Source organism: Acanthopagrus latus, chromosome 18 (assembly GCF_904848185.1).
Source record: "Acanthopagrus latus isolate v.2019 chromosome 18, fAcaLat1.1, whole genome shotgun sequence".
In the NCBI taxonomy this organism is placed as follows: Eukaryota; Metazoa; Chordata; class Actinopteri; order Spariformes; family Sparidae; genus Acanthopagrus; species Acanthopagrus latus.
The window spans coordinates 16,538,576-16,557,390 of record NC_051056.1 but is presented as its reverse complement, the minus strand read 5'-3'; the positions used below and the strand labels follow the sequence as shown (position 1 = coordinate 16,557,390).

The 18,815-nt window shown below is 42.1% G+C and overlaps 1 protein-coding gene across 6 annotated transcripts in view; it reads left to right on the top strand.

Annotated features, from left to right (window-relative positions):
• Positions 1 to 18,815, top strand: part of unc5a (unc-5 netrin receptor A) — a 187,729-nt gene that overhangs the window by 108,608 nt on the left and 60,306 nt on the right. For all 6 annotated transcript variants that reach the window (XR_005070979.1, XM_037076276.1, XM_037076277.1 and 3 more), the window contains one exon: positions 9,260 to 9,475. Coding sequence is in view for 5 of the 6 variants with exons in the window: in XM_037076276.1 (XP_036932171.1) it covers positions 9,260 to 9,475 (216 nt within the window). In the remaining variant the exon portion in view is untranslated. The remainder of the gene's footprint in view (positions 1 to 9,259; positions 9,476 to 18,815) is intronic.

Genomic DNA, 18,815 nt, shown 5'->3' with positions numbered 1-18,815 from the left:
CGTGGAGTTCAGATGTGCTTTGGTTTGCTTTGGAGGGAAAGTCGTATCAGATAACCAGCTCTGTCTGTTATTTCCAGACAGGTTCACACTTATCTACATAATTCCTAGTTATATTTCTCTTTCAGGTCTGGAGCCGCTGGATCTGAGTCTTTGCCGCTCTGTGGACATGTGACATTGTGGTAAAGGCGTTTGTCTTTTGAAAACGCTGCTGCCACATGTCTGCATTTTTGTTACGGTAGCAGCAATCATTATTCTCATCATATTCATGTTGTTAGTCTTTGCAATGTGGAAGACATAGAAAAGGAAAGATGCTACTATGCATGACTTCACATATATATTTGTGTTTTCATGGCTCATTAAGTGAGCAAAAGCAATTTTTAGGCACGCTGGAGGTGTGGTTCAAAGGACGGCTGTGTTTGTGGGTCGGCTGGTTCAGACTAAAATATCTGCTTTTGCTTTGTTTGTCAAGAATTATATATTCATGGTCTTCAGAGAGGGATTCATACTGACCTTTCCTATGTGCTGTCATCAGTTCAAAATGTGTTTTTACCCTCAAAATTATTGACATTCCATTTAACTTTAACTGTAATCTGTAATTATTGGTAGTTAGCAAATTGGCATGCTAATTAATGTATATTATGGAAAACTTTAAATTCTACTCACATCTGGTATTAATGTTTGATCTCTATCTGGATATATTATTATATTATCCATGTACCTGTTCAGTTTGGTTGTGGTTGTCGATGAAGTGGCATTTAAGCTGTGACCTTACTTCTCACTATTGAAATGCCCAGTAGACTATAGCCAGACTTGAAATAGCCTATACGTTTCTCCATTTGCATTATTTAAAAAAATATACAAATACATATAACACTGAGGATCCTTTCTGGCACAAGCCAGTGCTCCTGGCTATAACTAATGTTGCGATCTACTCAGCTACAGCACTTCATAGATTTGATTGGCTGCTGCTGGCTACTGATTAAGATAGAAGGGGGTAGGTCATTGGGCAATTTAAGGGGGGGACACTCCAGAAGACCAAAACAGGCCCCACTGTTAACTTACCTTTCCTCTCCATCTTCTCGAGATCACTGATAGGTGGGCCACTGTGTAGATCTGTAACTGAGTGCTATCCTGTTTCCAAAGCGTTTCATTTTAATCCATCGCAGCTTTTCTAGACTTTATGGGACTAGTGCCCAGGAAAGGCCAATTACACGCTTTGTAAATCACTCATGTGATGCTGCTAAATTAAATTGTGTATTGCGTTTAGTGTTGTGACTCAAGTCAGACATATCCACACACACAAACACACTCACATACACATAAACGAGAGACAAGGAGAAAAGACAACAAAAACAGAGCAATAATCAAGGATAGAATCTTGACTGTTCATTCTTCCCATGGGCAGATGAAAATTAGTATGACTCATATCTGAATCCATAAAAGTTTATTAAAAGCGGCAATGTGAAGCACCGCTGCTAGACAAAGCACAGAGTATGTTTTGAGCAAACATAAATCTGAACGGAGGGAAACAAAATATTTCATGTGGCACGTACAATGCCAGTTAGACCCTTCCTTGATAACATTATTGATAATTTGATCTGTTGGAATTTATGTCTTCTTCCCCACAACTTGCCAAGTGGTTCAACCTGCTGAGCATATATTTTTTCACAATACAAGCAAAACCATCACAATCAGTTCACAGTGGGTTCTGTGTTAATTTATACCTGTATTGTCATGTCTTTCCTTCCATCCAGGTAGACATTAACAGCAATGTGTTGATGCCAAAAGGTGCTTAAAAAAACAAAAGGTGCTTTACAAATCTCAACCAGTGAGAATTTCCTTCTGTCCTTAAGCGTGACTTCCCCTTATCTTTACACTATACTGTTAGTGAGCACACTGGCATAGTGTGTCACCGCTACGGAAAATGCTGGTGGCGTGTTAAATTGGAACGTTGGTGCTGGCATTTTGTTACAGTAATTAGAGTCGAACAGGTGATGCTTTATCTCAGGCTTGTTATGGATCATATCTTCGTGTTGTGTTCTAATTCTCTGTCTGATGCTGAGGAGCCTCCATGCTCCGTCACACTAATTAGATGGAGCAAGTCATCTCCCATTTCTTTCTACCTGGATCTTTACGGGGAGGAGAGTAGATGATGAGACGACAAGGAGTTGGAGGAGGAGGAAGAGAGAGAAATTGGCAGGCTGGCGTGGTTGACAAGTGTCGCAGGGGGGCCTCGCATTTACAGCGACTTGTGTCAAACTGTTTTGGAACAGACTACAGAACTTTTAAGAGACGACTGCCGATATCAGCAGTTAAACACTCTCTCTCCGCTGGTTTGCCGCTGTGCCAAATTGAGCCTGTTTGTTTGGACGGTCCCAGAACTAGTAGTGTGTTTTCTTTGTGGACGTTTGCCATACTGTGCTCTGCACACTTGGCTGAAAAAAGAACAGGTTTTATCTAATTGTAAAGCTCTCAAAGTAACAATGTGTGTATGAAAAATGGGATACGGAGCGAGTTTCATTTCAGCTCTGAATTGCAATTTGTAGTGTTTTGTTCAGTTTTAGCAGCATCATAAACAATAAAGATTACCAGCGATACTGACATTCCATTATTTTAAGGTTTATGGCTCTTGATCATTATGGCAGTCTGCCTCAATTTCTGTGGTTCGAATTGTTCCATAGTTGTAAAATGCAGTGTGTGAAACCTTCCATTTTAGCTGCAGGCGTATCCGGTAATTAAAGGATTAACTTGGTAATCTAAATTGTCTCTTGTCTTTCCCTTCCTCACATTATTTCCTAACATCCATTTCAAAGATTTAAGAATGCCTCCTTTTCCTTCTGTGTCTGCATTTTTTCTTCTGCTCCTTCCCATGCCTGCTCTGGTTTCTGTAATCAACTTGCTTCTAGATAACCTCGTTTCCGGCTAAGCGTAAGGGGACGACAAATCCGCGAGCGTGTGCGTGCCTTGGATGGCAAACTGCGTCTCTGCCCCTCCTGACGGCTCAGGATGTCTTCAGTTCTTTTGAGGATTGCATGTAGTTATTGAGTCAAAATGTGTCTAAACCTCTGTGACTCTTTTAGAAAACATTATGCAGCAAACCGCCTAACAGGTGAAGCTTTGAGAAAATGCGAGACATTCAAATCTGAGTTTTGCACCAACAAGGCATTTTAGAATCTCGCTGTAAAATGAGTTACATTTATCAAGTGTTTCTCACATCTGCAGATGCTGTGTTCTGTGAATAACTCTCTGTAGCCTCTTGAGATATATGTATATACGTATAAATGCTTAAAGACTTATGCACAAGGATCAGTTTTTTTTTGTTTTTGTTTTTCCAGCTGAATGTTTGCTTTGTTGAAGTGACCTTATATACTGAGGGTACTGAACATTAAATAGCTCAAGTAAGCTTTACAAAGCAGAGATGTTATGCAAGTTTTCTAAATGATTTCTCCTCTGCCTAATACTCTGTTTTTAAGAGCAGAAAATATTTTTAGACACAAACACTCAAAGAGGAACACATTTCTAACTAATAATGCAACTCGATCTTTTGCCATGCTTTGGATTTTGAATTATGTATTTTCAGTTTAAAGCTAAGCTCTTCATCTCTTGAGGAGATGCGACTTAATGTGAGGCAGTGATCAAAAGTTTATTTTTTTAGAAGCAGCTAAACGCTCTCACACTTAATTTGGAATGCCCTAAAATTCGCAATGAAAGGGGACATCATGTGTAACTTGAGTAATATAAGTAAGTGTGGTCAATGTGGGATTCAGAGTTTGCTGGTGAGTCAGCCAGTGATTAAGGCTCCGCTTTAGAGAGGCTGATTCAGCTGCGGAGCTGGATTGTCTGTGGAAACATCTGGAAGCGAGTGGGGACAAAGCATCAGCTGTGCCACTTGAGTGATGAATATGAATATTCCATCCAATCTGGAGAATCTTAGACCACAGTGTGAAGGATGCGTCTAAGAATAGGAACATGGTTTCGAACCACAGGTCTGAACAGTTTAAATCAGACAGATAAATGTTTTCTTCTAGCACTGATGCCGTTATGTACACAAATTCAGGCTCCCAGCTGTCAGTCTTCTTAAAACATCACTTTTAGCCATTTATTCGTACATATCGGGCACAAACATGCACCTCTGCACTGACAAATATATTCACACACATGCAGCCTGTCACTTAACACGCAGTTCTCAAAATGTGAGCTCGTTTTCATTGACAGGAACTTAAAATGGTCTCAAAGGTTTTCAAGGCGGCTGTGCCTTCTAAGAATTCTTGAAAGGCAAGCGAAGGTGTTGGGGAGCGTCAGCCAAGGTGGCAAAGGTACACGCCAAAATTGCTTCCCTGCCTGGACCCCCCCCCACGCCCCCCACGCCCCCGCTGAGGTGTTGCTTCAAATACTGTAGATGACAGGAAAAATTAATAAATAAAAACTCACAAACCGGAATAAGCAGATGTGTAAGCTCCTGTTCAAAAGGTGTTAGTTGTGTAAATATGATGCACGGCAACACTATTAATGAGCCTAACAGCTCCAACTCCTCTTTTGTTGGCAAATTGTTTATTGACGTAAAAAAAAAAAAGCGGCAGCATTTAATCAAAGTGCTGCCTGTTTGAGAAGAGATGATTTATGTCGGCAGCTTTTGATGGTGTTGCTGTGACCTGAGATCCAGGAGGAGCATCTATCATGGAAATATTCTCATCAAGGAACAGTGTAGGCTGCCGGTGTTAGCATGCTGAACTAATATATGCGCACAAATGTACAGCGCTGCATGAATGTACATGCTTAGCAGCCAATTTTTTCATTTCATTTAAATGGGAGAAGATTGTCATATCGTCACATGTGGCATGTGTGGGACTGATTTACTTATTCACCCCCGTCCTCTCTGTTCCCTCCTCTCCTTCTGTCCTTCATTCGCTGATTTTGTTTTTTTTTTTCCCCTCTCTGCATCTTCTCAGCAGTGATGCAAACGTGATGTGATTAAGTTTGGGTTGCCATGGGTGCCATCTCTCCAGCATGTTTATTTAATGCATGTGAGTCAGATCTATACAAGTGTATTTTCACTGCCAGTGATTGATTGTTTTCCAGACCGACCCTAATGACCGGGCACATTGTATGGTATCTGAATTTGTTTGTGTTTTCGTATATTCCTGCAGTTTTGATTGCATGCATAATGCTGCGTCTCAGATTGATCGGGAGAAAACTGCTCTTTCATGCTTGCGGCCAGTAATTTGCCTGTGTGCACATTTTGCACGTTTTTGTGTGTGTGTTTGCTGTGTTTGCACCATGAATGTGCGAACAGTATACATGGAGTGTGTGTGACAGAGAATGAGTGTATGTGTGTGGTTGAAGGAGTGCTTGTTGAGGCATGGTTGTCTCATTGAAAAATGTATCCTGAAACGCAGACATGTGGAGTAAATATTTGTCATCTGGGGACAAACATGCATCAGTCAGCCGTGCTCCAGGCTTTTTTTTTCTGCTCCTCTCCCTGTGTTTGATCACTCCTGATTTTAATGTTGTCAGAGCAGTGTTTCTAACGGGAACAATGCTCCTGCTCCGGAGCCCTAATGTAAATACATTACATTTAGAGTGATTACCAAATAAAGATACTCGGTGGTATAAAAGCCACTTAAGAAGACTCGAGCACTTCGAAGCAAAACATCAACTAACAAAGTGATACTGACATATTTGATCTTGGATTTGTTGTTAATGGAAGCTAAACATGAAATGGTTTAATATTCCGGATAGTAATTTTAATTGAATTAATTTCAGAGGACATTGTAAGGCGCTGATGGTGTCATAAAGCATTTGTTATAGCTGCTGTTCATCACTGTGATGTAAATTATGCCCAGTGATTGCTCAATGATGCTTTCCTTTGGGGACATGACGTTGTAAAAAGAAAAAAAAAAAATGTAATTGGCTCCAAAGGGCATACGATGTGTTGGTGCCATGAGGGAGAAACACAAAAGAGGGGTTATTTTCTCTCCAGCGATGGCTTTTGTCCCCGCTGACATGCTCACACTGCGGTGCGTTCAGCAATTCTGCTCTCCAAGTAGATAATAAGGAGTGAAATTAAAAATAAACGCTTGTTTTACAAACGGCGATAACACAAGCCGACAGTACGTGGCAGAGGAGAGGTAGGGCTGGGTTTTGGCATTTCAAAATAAGACTTGAGGTCTGTGTGCATGCAAAGAAAGATACCTGCTCCTGGAAAGCGATACAGTACGTGACATCAAAGTAAAAATCATTATGAAATATTGAAGGCTGGTAAGAAAAGACGTGTACAAAGCTGCAACACTTGTGAAAATCTAATCCTGCATGCTTTTTTGAAATGCAATGGTCTCTGCCTATATAGTTACCGTTACCGGAACATAACTTTTTCTGATTTATTTTTATTTTCGAGAGTGACTGCCTGCATCTTAACCACCTCATCATCTTCTCCTCTTGTGCTCGGTCCCTGACTTTGCAGTTGATGTGGTCAGCTGGCCAGATGAGACTTCGGGGTCTGTGCACAGCTGGAAATCTGCCCTGGACATCACGGCTCAGCACATTGACACCTGGTGCCCCCTTGTGTGTGTGTGTGTGTGTGTGTGTGTGTGTGTTTGTTTCAGGTCAATTGAATCATCTCTGGAGAAAAGCAGCTGCAGAAAAATACCGTGTCACGACCTCTGATGTGTTTTTGTCTTTTAAAAATGGCACAAGAACAAAACGGCGATTGTGGGTTGTTGTGAAAATGTTGAGCGGTGCAGGAATGCATGCGGTTACGTAACAGTTAATGGGCAATAGCAACACATCCAGCGTGATGCATCAATTAAATCATCTTCATTGGCTGAATAATCAGCAAGGGAGACATTTAGTGTCCTGTGTTTGTTGTTCGCGTGTGTGTGTGGGTACTAAATGATCTGGCAATGGACTCAGATGCATTTGACCAACTAATGGCAACTCTAGCCAATTACATTCTGTGGAATCTAATGCAGTGCAGCTTATATTGCTGCTGTATGTCTATTTGATTTGTGCATTGACCTGCAAGAAGTCTGTTAAGTGGCTGATACTACTTGTGTGTGATTGCACGTGCGTGTGTGTGTGCGCACGTTGACTTTGAAGTACATTGTGTCGTGACAATAATCTGAGCCAATTTACTACGCATCAGCCCTCCATTATGGGTTTGATATAAAGCGGTGCGTGACTAGAATGCCCTCCCCTAAAATGACAATTTACTTCTCTAAAGAAATTACGTGTTTAACCTCATTAACCTAAAGTGCATGTACTAAAACGGAAGACCGACCCCCACCCACACACAACGGCGCGCTCACACACAAATACAAATTGGAAACATCATCAAAAGTTGAGAGTTCATGTTGAATGTGACCCCTGCAAATGAGAAGCCAGCGGCGAGCTAACAGCATCAGGAGCTCATCAGACTCGCGACTCGTCAGCGTCTCAGGCGACTTTGGTTTCCCTCTCAGTTTCAACATCATATGTCCTCTATGAGATGATTAACCTGGCAGGTGTGAGGTGAGTCTCGCCCACTGTTTTAGCGAGCTGTCGTCTTCAGTCAGCGGGGAGTACAGAGGGTCAGCCCGGCCGGCTAATGGCCGCAGTCACAAAGCTGGAAGCCGGCCCATTAGAAGAAGCCGCCATCATTAGAACCAACACACTTTCAAACAACCTGACCTGCTGGTCCCACGCCGTTTATTAGCAAAGTTTTGGCTCTGCGTTAGAGCAATTATACTCACTATTCATGATGAACTGTGGCCTTTCCTTCACACCATGAGAAACACAAACTCACATACATAGTAAATAATGTCGGCCGGTTGTGTCGTCCTGAATAGGGAGCTGCCATTATTAATGACACCTTCTCTCCTCTCCTAATGTGTTTCAGCACGAAAATATGTTTTGGAAAATTGGAGAAAAAAGGCGAAGTGTCAGCAAGTGATCTATGTCGTTCATTGGACACAGAACATTTAGTTTTCATTAAGAGTTAAACATGTACACGAAACATTAATGGGGTTCAGCAGCAGCGGCGGCGGCATGCTTCGCTGTATCTCATCCTGATAAATTAGCAACTCAGCACACAGGGGTAAAAGAAAAACAGGAGGGGGGAAGAGAGCATTAATATAATGTGTAGTGGGGGAGGAACTGACAGATAATGTCTTTATCCCACGATTGGTGTTTATGACGCAACGTAATATTACCGCTGACCCGGGCAGGAGCGAGCTGCGAGGATGAGCGCAGGCAGGCCGAGGGAGGAGAGGAGAGGAAAGGTCAGTGCGAGTGTTGCCGTTTCATTATGAGAGATGTGGACTCCCATCCCCTCCTGCTGCACAGGGAGTGATGGAGAAGGTTGTTAATGCCCGGTCTGTCAGCCATATTGGATTCAGGGCACTAAATTAATATTACACTCCTTTTTAAAGGGTTTTATTTTGGGATTTACTGGTCTCCCCTGAGTGTCGGCGGTGTAAAGAGGTTATTTCCCTCTCTTCCACTCTGTTCAGTGTCCTCTCGCTATGGCTCGCGCAAGCCTAATATGTTTAGAGAGAGAGAAACTGTGTACACTGAGGAAGGATGTGTGCGCTGTAGGCTCCATTGTGTCATTCAGCGTTTGTGTAAAGCATTTTTTCAGCGAGCAAGTTTGTTGTAAATCGCAGCATTGTCCCCCTGAAGGACAGCTCTTGTATTTCCAAACGGCGGAGATGCATCTTCCCCTCTTCCTCCTCCACATCCTCCTATATGTCATAAGGTTGTAGAGGAATAAAACGACATCCGCAGTATATAGGAAGTGATTTCAAGTTAACTGGCTGTCTAGCTGTCAGTCATCTCTAACCTCTCTGCCTCTCGCCCCGTCTTGCTTAATGTGAGTAGAGTTAGAGTCCTGGTTGAAGAGCCGTATAACACAGTGTGAAGTGGCCTAGTCACTGAGACGGGATTTATGGGCGCCAGTCCATCAGCGGCGATGTTAAAGGGCTGTGATTAAGAGCTGGAGTAAAGACATGGACTCCACTACCCCCTCCGACCGGACCAAGAGCTCACAAGGCCGAGTTCCGTCACTGCCAGCTCTCTTCCATACAGCCCTGTCTCTTCCTGTCTGTCTCCGTCTTCCTCTCCCTCTTTCTAATGCATATGTATGAGTTGCGATTCACCAAGGACACTGAATCTCTGCATCAGACATTTGCTGCATTTTCATGACATCCTGAAAACTTAAGAGGTTTTTTTTTTTCTTTCTCATTCAGCAACCCTCTAAAATCTCTGCTTCTTTTATCCTCCAAAGGCTCCGAGCACGCCGCCACAGCGACACTTCCTGCCGCCTTCTCGGACCTGTTACCTCACTTCCTGGTGGAGCCGGAGGACGAGTTCATCGTGAAGAACAAGCCAGTGATGCTGACCTGCCGCTCCACTCCAGCCACGCAGATCTACTTCAAGTGCAACGGCGAGTGGGTTCACCAGGATGACCACTTGATTGAACGGACTGTTGACCCAGCCACAGGTACAAACAAACAGTTTCCCATCAAGGATTTGTCGATTAGTCGTCTAAATCAATTTCCAGATACAGTGATAATCTGTTAATCAGTTTGAAGAATTTTAGTAAGGAAAATTGTAAAAATTCTACTGATTCTATCCTCCTAAATGTGAATATTTATGTGTCTACTCCTCAGTGGCAGTCAAGTTGTGGACAAAACATTGTGTAGTGCTTGCGCATATCAACATTTTTCACCATTTTCTCACTTTTAAAGAACGAGCAAAAAGCGATAATCAACAAACTGATCTTCAGACAGTCAATCAACATTGAAAATAAATGTTAGTTGCTGCCCTGTTTTCCATCTAAATCACTAATTTTATTTTCAGATTCGGCCCAAATTGGGCTCCTTTTTGGCACTCTTTCAGCTGAGATGAGCATCACTTTTGGCTGCCATTAGTTACGGATGTGACATGAACAACTCCATAGATACATTATGTAAAGTGTCTGCGTGCTGAAACTAAGGTTTGCAATTTGCCAGTGATTACTGTGCTCCATCAGGCTCTTGGCTCATCATCCAGCCTATTTAGCCTGCCAGTCTCATAATAAGCACATTGGTTTCAGTCTCAGAAATCTTCTCGATCACCTTGGAGACCTGTTTGTTTTTCTCTCTGTTGTGCTGCAACCCCCGCCTCCGCCATCAGTGTCATAAACATGTATGACACTGATGTGTGATTCAGCAGCGATGGGTGAATTCAAACCACCCATTCACAGCCTGACAGCTGATTGGGAACGAGACCCGTGGAAATGACAGGTTTTTTCTGGGGAGTGGGAACACACACACATGCACAGATGACAATTAACTCAGATTTGTAGCCTTAATGGACACAACAGCTAATAACTGCCAAAAAAAAATACAAACACACTCGTCATTGTCTGTAGATTATACATAGAAACACAAAGGGACAGTGTTTAAAGGAGAAGTTTATCAATTCATATGCACATGTTCCCTCTTCTCGTTTTAAAAGAAAAGCTCTGTTTACAAACATTTTATCCGTATGGTCTCCAGGTATTAGAATTAACATGCAGCAGCTTGCCAAATGTGGGCATAAAGTGTCTAAAAATGTGAGGGGGGTGACTAATGATTCTACCTGACACTTTGTAAGGTGAGGATTTTCTGATTCAGTGTACGAATGAACACAAATAGTCCCATACTGAAGCTCTGATTTATGTGGCTGTATTTCGGTAGAGTCAAGCTTGTGCTGGTGGAAGAAGAATTGGCAGACAATCATGTCATGCCACGGCCTTGCTGTCACTCACACAGTCCTTTCGTTATTTGGTTTGTTTAACCTTGTGGATGAGGCGCAGTCTGGAATGATGTCATTTTGGAAGCAGGCTCCTGTGGATAATGGCAATAAAACAGTGTGAAACATTAATTGGAGCTCCTGCTTTGAAGAGAGAAAGGCAAGACACAAGGGAGCGCTTGTGGATTTGGATTATTAAGAAAAAGATTGTCAATGAGTCAACACTGATAAAATTTGACCAATTCCCATATGTGTTTTTTTTTTGTTTTGTTTTGTTATTTTAACAGTTCAAGTCCCCCTTTCTCACAGTCGGTGATAGAAGTGACAAAAAAAAAGGCTTTTAGGTAGTGAAACTGCTCCAAATCTGTGAGCAGCAAGTACATTTAAAGCCTTGGTGAGCAAACTAATACCTCTGCTGTATTACAGTCAGTATTCTGACATGCACCTGAGTCACCAGGTTGTCATCAGGTTTCTCCACTATGCTGGTATCTTAAATGTCATGTAAACAAGAAACTTTGTTCCCATAATCGGGGTCACAGATTAGAAACACCTGTTTTTTTCAGGTGGATAGCTCTGCCATGAGCAATGGGAAACCTGTTTTTTAATCAGCTTTTTGCGAGTATGCATGTGCATGAAAAAAAAAAGACTGTCGACAGTGTGGCAACAGAGCATCAGGGTGAGAAGACAGATCGTTTCACAGAGAGCATATTTAATATGAAACTAAAGTATTATATCTAAATAAAATCGTCTAAATAATTTTGTTTTCACAGCTTGTTTTAATTTGACCACCTATAATCAATATATATTTATTACAGGAGACAAATTATGCTCATTTTCAGATTCATACATTTATTTTGGGTTAGTACTAGAATAGGTTTACATGCTTTAATGGTCAAAACACACGTCAGGTTTCTCAGACTGTCCAAGTGTTGCACCTCTGTATTCCCCCTGCTCTGTTTTAGTTCCTGTGTGTCCTTTAAGCTCCCATTGGCATGGAATTTGGGCCTTTTTATATGCACTAGAAAGTAAGACACGTAAGAAAAGGAAAACAACAAACTAGCACAATAGGTCTATTTTAAAAGAGCAGAGCTACAATACATTCAATTCATCCACCATATTTAGAATTCAGATATAAAGCTCCACTCTCTGATTGTTCCTATCATGGTGCGTCCAGTAAATAAACTAAATTATAGAAGTTCTATGTACATAATCTAAGTTTCCAGTAATTTATTTGTCCAAGTACAACACACGGTTGCACAACAAAATAAAAGTTGTAGTCCCTGCAGAATACACACATATAATGGAGTTGAGAAGATTACATTTAGAATAGGATAGGGTGAAATATAACATGAAGAATTTAAATTAAACAGTTATTTACAGGCATATAGTATCTACACGTAAACACCCAGGAAACTGTTCCGTAGTGCATTTTTTAAAAAACTAGCATCTTGGGAAATGCAAACAAAAGTAGCAAGATAAGATAGGGATGATTATATAGTTCAGTCTCACAATCATACAAAGTTCGACATATCAATATATCACTTTCCATCAACCTTGGCTGTGTTTGTGCTGGAAGATGTTTGGTGTGCAGAGTCCATCTCCCCTCGTCCCGTCGGAGTCCTGTCCTCACTGTAGTCCATGTAAATTCGATTAACACAGATTCTATGCTACACACGTTATATCTGCTCGCAGTGGGAGATGCTGCAGAGTCGGCTGCTCCACTTTGATACGGTGAAAATGAATTGCGTTTTGTCAACAGCAACTTCTGTCAAGAACACGATGTGCCCCATAAACTGCGACTGGGTTTATGAGAACATCACATTACCAATGCAACGGTGCTCTGCCAACATTTAACGATGATGGACCATTTGCCATGTGGTTATTAGCCGTTATAGTCAGCATTTATTTGTCCATGAAACAAATCTGTGGCGACGGGGTGCTGCGGACCCCTGCAGCAGTGGATGGGCTGCGTCTTTAGAAACCCTGTGAAGTTCCAAGGCCTCGTCGCAGCTCCTCCACATCGCTCTGTTTCAGCTGCCTTTGATGATGAATGTGTCATGTGTGGTGCTGTGCAGTGAAGGACACGTGGCTGTCCAGAGGTATGGCTGCTTGGTAGTACCCACATCGATCCCTCAAACACTTGTGCTGTTTAATGTCAGCGCTGCCCAGAGGAGTTTACTGATGGATCCTCTAATCCCCCCTTTCCTGCAAGAAACATGTGAGGCGCATACATCCAACTGTGGTAAAGCTGTGTGTGTGTGTGTGTGTGTAGTTGTGTATGTGTGTGCAGTACGGGCTTGTCAGGCCATCCTCTCACCCTGGTCGTCACAGTCACACCGGACTCTAAACTCGTACCTGTTGCCAAGCAACTAGGACTTCTGTCACACCAGGAGCTGCCCGTTATCAACATCATGCCTTGAGGAGGCAGGACTGAGGAGGTTGGGAGACAGACCCAAGTTGACAAAAATTGATTGACAATTTATACCCAGTGTAACAGTGAAAAATCACCTTCTCAAAATAGCCTATTTCTCTAAAAGAAACTTTCCTACCTGACTCAGAGTGGTTGTTTTTTTTCCCCCCAATGCTTTACACTGAACAGAATCCATGCTGGTTTCCCTCCATTAACAGAGACAGTGATGAAAATACTATGCACCCATGTGACCAGCCGAGAGCCGTCAAACAAGCCCCTGAGATTTCAGCCTCAGGTTCATTGGCTGACGTGTTCGGACTGATTGGGATTCTCGTCAAAGATCCTTGTTCCTTTGTTATGTAAATTAAAGTGGAGCTGCGGGTAGAGTTAAGGCTCTTAATTCTAACAATAAAATGTCGGAAACGGCGTGTAGGCACATCAGAGTTAAGAGTCACTGCTGGAGATGGTGTTCACATTTATTCTGCTTCTCTCTGTTCAACATGATGATCTTTGTGTTTGATGGACGGAGAGGCCCTTCAATGCTGAAGCACACGTACTGTTCGATGAGGCAGAAAGACATCTGACATGTCATTGGTATATTATTGTTGTCTGATAGCCACATAGTAAACATTCTGTATTACTGAGCCACTGGTTTGCATCTTACATCGGGTTATTTTTTTCATTAACAAAGAAAAGACATGTTCTGTGTTGAAGTGCTTTTGAAAAGGTTTCACAGACCCTGGAGCTGCAGGATTTTCTCACCCTGTAATGATGCTTGTTAATCACCAATTAACGTGTCAGGGGAAAAAAAAACAAAGGTTAAGGAGTATTTATTTTAATATTTTAAATAATCGAGGAAACGTAACTGTGATTGGAAATTGATGAGCAACTTTTTAAAAACAAACTTAAATGACACCATAAATGTAATTAAGACTAATACAAAACAAGAAATCAGCGAGATTCTAAAATACGCCAAAACATCAGCAGCCTGGAGACGGAGCATCCGCTCTCTTTAGCGAAGAATCGACAAAGAGGTCAAATTTAGCAATTTTAGATCTACAGTGCTTTAGAAGGTGTGAGGCAGACGCAGCAGCAGAAAATCACTTCAAGATGCTTCCAGGATCAAAGATGCAAATGAATCACAGCCAGCATGGAGCAGGAAAAGGTTAAATATATCTAAGTCTATTAGGTAGAATGACTATTTTCATTTCTTCAAATAGGACTGAGCAATATGATGATGGCATACAAGATAAACATGTCTACCATATAGTTTTATATGAGCTTCACTTACTTTATTTTGTACTAGATAAACCAAAAACATATAGAAATGTTTTGCTTTCTAGAGGATATTACAACATCATAGCACACATCCATGAAATAACATGACAGACAATAATACCCACCGCTCCCATTAAGTAATAGTAACAGAATTTGGTTCATCAGTATTAAAAGCAGCAAAGTACAATGTGTTTTTTTTTCCCAGCTCACATGCTTTGAGGTAATTGTACTAATGATTTTTATTTTTAAATAACGCCTCGTCTGTTGAAAGTCAAACTCAGACTGCCTTTTTGTGAATGCATGTCTGATCACCAACGCACTTGAAGCAACCTTTTGTCGGCAGCTGTGATATCTGCACCGCAAACGTCGGGGGATTCCCACCATCCTAATGACTTCTGTTCATGTTTTTTTATTGAAAAAAGGATATCAAATGGGGAAAGCAAACCCGATCAAAGGGAGCGGAAGAGGTGATTGATAATCCCTTCACCATCGTGTGGCAGAACCAAGTTGAAACGTTATCAGAAAATGTGGCCGCGCTCAGAGCTGAGCTGGTCCGTCCGCACGCTGCCGAGGCAATATTCAGCAAACCCCCATCCATGTTCACTCCCTGCAGACCCACACACGTCAAAGTAACTGCAAGGCTTTAAATTAATAAGTGACCCAGGTCTGAAGTGCAGACATGTTTCAGTCAGACGGCTCAGTGGTCGAAGCTCAGGAGGTAGAAAACATGACATGTGGATAACCATCTACAGCAGACGTGACCTCTGGCCTCATCAGACAGGTCTGTTTATTGAAGCCGATTCAGAGCCGGAAAGACAAAAGAGCTCCAGCTGGAGTGCACAGTTACAGTTACTGATACCCTTCTGTATTCTGCGAGTGCGCTGGAGGTGTGAATCTTCACCAGCCTCCCGATTTGATTTGATTACGAATCAGCTGTCAACGATTCGAATGTGAAAAGATTCTTGATGCATCTCAGTGTATGGCATCCTCAGTGATCTATATTACTGCACATGGCTACTTTTTCATCATTTAAATTCTCCTTTTATTAAATCCTTCCACTAATCAGACAACAGCAGTCTACAAAATAAAAGCCTCCCTCCAACATACTTCCTTGATAAATAATGTTAGCCTAATGTCTGCTCACAGTTCAAAGCATGGGAGCAACATCGCAACATAACTTTATTGTCCATCTGAGGCTGAATTATCAACAGTCAGCATAGGTGGCAGACTCTCGATTAGTATCTCTCTCTGCGTCGATGCAGAATCTTTTACGTCCGTATCGTGATGCATCTTATAATCGAGCAGTTTTTCACACCTATGCTTCACACACGTACACATCAGGACACGTACACAAAGGGCCACTTGTCTCGAAAGCTCCCTTTGAACATGGAAAAGGAAAGAGATGTCACAATTTGTCCTTCCTCTCCTGGTATCAATGTCCGATATTGATCCATCCCCAAGTCTATTGGTTCTCATTACCTGTCCTCAGTAACTTATCTCAATTGTTATGGCTGTGACTGCCTCCAAAGCCCCGGCCGGCTCGGTATCTCTCCCAGGTCATTCTTTATAGAACCGGAGAAACGGAGACGTCTGGTGAGTCCTAATAAAGACACATCCCCACCGAACAAATCAATGCTGACAGTGTGTTTGCATAGATTAGGAGATTCTCCCGCACTATGATTTCTCATCAGACACATGATGAGGAGAAGGGCGATTGGCATTTGCGAGGAGGATTGTTGTATGGGGCCGGGCTGATTTGATTGTGTTTGCATTTCATCTGCCAGCATTGATGGAAACGATTTTGATTCACGCGTCTCATTGTCACCTCTGCAGCAAACCCTCTCAGGTGGAAAATACATGCATTTCACATTCCTATTTCAATAAACCGCCGCAACTGCCTTATAAAGATGTGTGGGGAGATTATATTTTCTTTGTTGATTGAACCGGATGTCGACAAGACGTCTGCAATGAATACGGACGGAGAAAATATTCAGATGCTTCACATTTGCCTTGATGAAAGTGAATTTTTCAGACTTTACAGTTGCAATCATACACACCATATTAATAAACTCTTTCATATTTCTTTTTTTAATGTAACCCCACATATAATATCACACCTCTTTAAGGGAATATGACCTGCAGGTTTATCAATATCAGTTCCTGTCCTCTATCAATCGTTTTGAAGTCTAAACACAACATATGACGTCGTCTGTAAATCTTTTAAAACCGACTAACTTTTTCTGAATATAACTAATAATCAGCACCACACGGCTAACCCCTGTGTCTGCGGGGATTCATTTGTATAAAATATGTATTTTCTGATTGACTAGATCCTGGATTGTAATGTGATGACATATTTAATTTCTGATCTAAGGGGGAGATGAGCTTGGCTTAGCTGAAATGATCTGTAACCTTTATTTTAATACCTCAATACTTATCCCCAGTATTATAGCAGCCAATCACCTCTCTTGCACCATCCTCCACCCCCATCTCTCTGCTCTGCCGCTGTATTACACTTTTTTTCCCCTCCTCTCTCAGTCTTGTATAGGTCAGCAACATGGATGCAGATAAATACCTTTTTACCTTCACAGGAGACTTACAGGTGCTCCCTTAACATGAATGACATTAAGAAAAATGTGAAAGCAGCAAGCAGCGCACTGTCATTTTGTTGTTGTCCGAACTCAGCCAAATTCAGGACAGAGTCCTTCTGATGGGACTGGCGCCACACCGCAGTGATTAAACATGATCTTTAATGGAATATTGAGGAACACTCCTGCTGCAACTTAAGTAAAACCTGATAGGTCTGAGAGCCGGGATCTAATGAACAGAAGGAAATAAGAGAATTGGGGGGGGAGAGGACAATATAGCCCTGAATGAACAGAATGGCCTCGTACCACCTGCTAAGCATCGATCAGTAGCCAAGGGGACTAATTGATAATGCATTATTAGCTGCTTCCCCATAATGGGACTTGTATTTCATTCTGTCCTTGATGGCGGGACAGAGAGGGAAGGATTTGGCGATGAAGCACTGAAAAACAGATGGCAAGGTGAATTGTTCCCGTGACACATCTGCCAGTGCGTTCTATTAGGCCTCTCAGGCAGGTCAGCACAGTGCATGCGTATGAGGGTGAGTGTGTGCGCGCGTGTGTGTGTATGTTTGTGTGAGGAGGCAGACCTCCTCAAAGCAAAGCAACACACCTCGGAGTGAGAAGGGAATCAAAGTGGATTTAATTGAAGCTTGTGTTTGTCTGGCCTTGAGACAACTGCAAGTGTGTTTTGGAGCACTGGGAGTAAAGTGAGGCAGGCAGAATTAAAAATGAAACCAGCTGTGCTGATTGATCTCACCGATAGACTCACATAAAGGCCACACTCCTGGCTTCTCCCGCTTTGTGCGTGTTAGATTTTTATTTTGGAAAATTTGGAGTATGTAGGATCTGTTCCTTTTTGAAGTTGGTCTTGACATGCAGGAATTATGAATTTCAAAATTAACTGCAATTAGCGGAACAAAAGTGAATGATAATTACCATTTGTCAAACAACAGCGCTGGCTTTCCAATCTCCCACGCGCGCAGCCTTTGTCCTCCCACCAAAACATATCCCGCGTCAGCCGCGTGCTTTGCTTTCTCCAAAGTAATTTCATATTTGTCAGCCTCACAAAAGCTGTGCCCTTGCTGCATGTTGGAATGGATTCAGCAGTCTCAGTGGTTCTATTTTTCTAGACGGTTCATGCTATGTATTTACCCCAGCTGGTAAAGACAGACATGTTATCAATACAGTCTTTCAAGCCTGCATTTGTGGTTAGTGTGTGCAGTTCATACCATGGTGTGTGTGTAACAAAAGTCTGTGTGATCATGCTGAAGTCGTTTTAAAATACACATCCCTCCTTTGCAAGAGGAATGATAAATATTCTCAATACTCAAGTGAAATGCATTTTCAAGTCCATTTCCACAGGCTCACAGTAGCCTGTGTACTTTTAGTAGAAAGCAGCTTGGTCCTCTGAGCTACATGGAAAGGTTTGCTCGGATCCGTCTAACTGCGATTCTTGGCTTTACGCGCCCTAACCGAGACATCTGAATAAAATGTAGTCTGTATGCTGTGATGAAATGCAGCACATGCATTACCCAGGCCACTTGTGCTGCCCTTGTGCTGAGCAAATAGAGGCCAAAGTTGCAAATCCGCTTGGATTCTACAATGCGCCTAAAAATGTGCCATTTTATCATGGTGGGGATTCAGAATGGAGCAGGGAAGAGCCGGTAAACTTCCTGCCTTGCCTTGCTGTTTTGATTCTTGCCAATGAACTTTGATATTTTTCTCATTTTACATTCTCTGCTGTAATATAATATTATCTTTCAAAATACCTCCACCTCCCTTAGAAATGA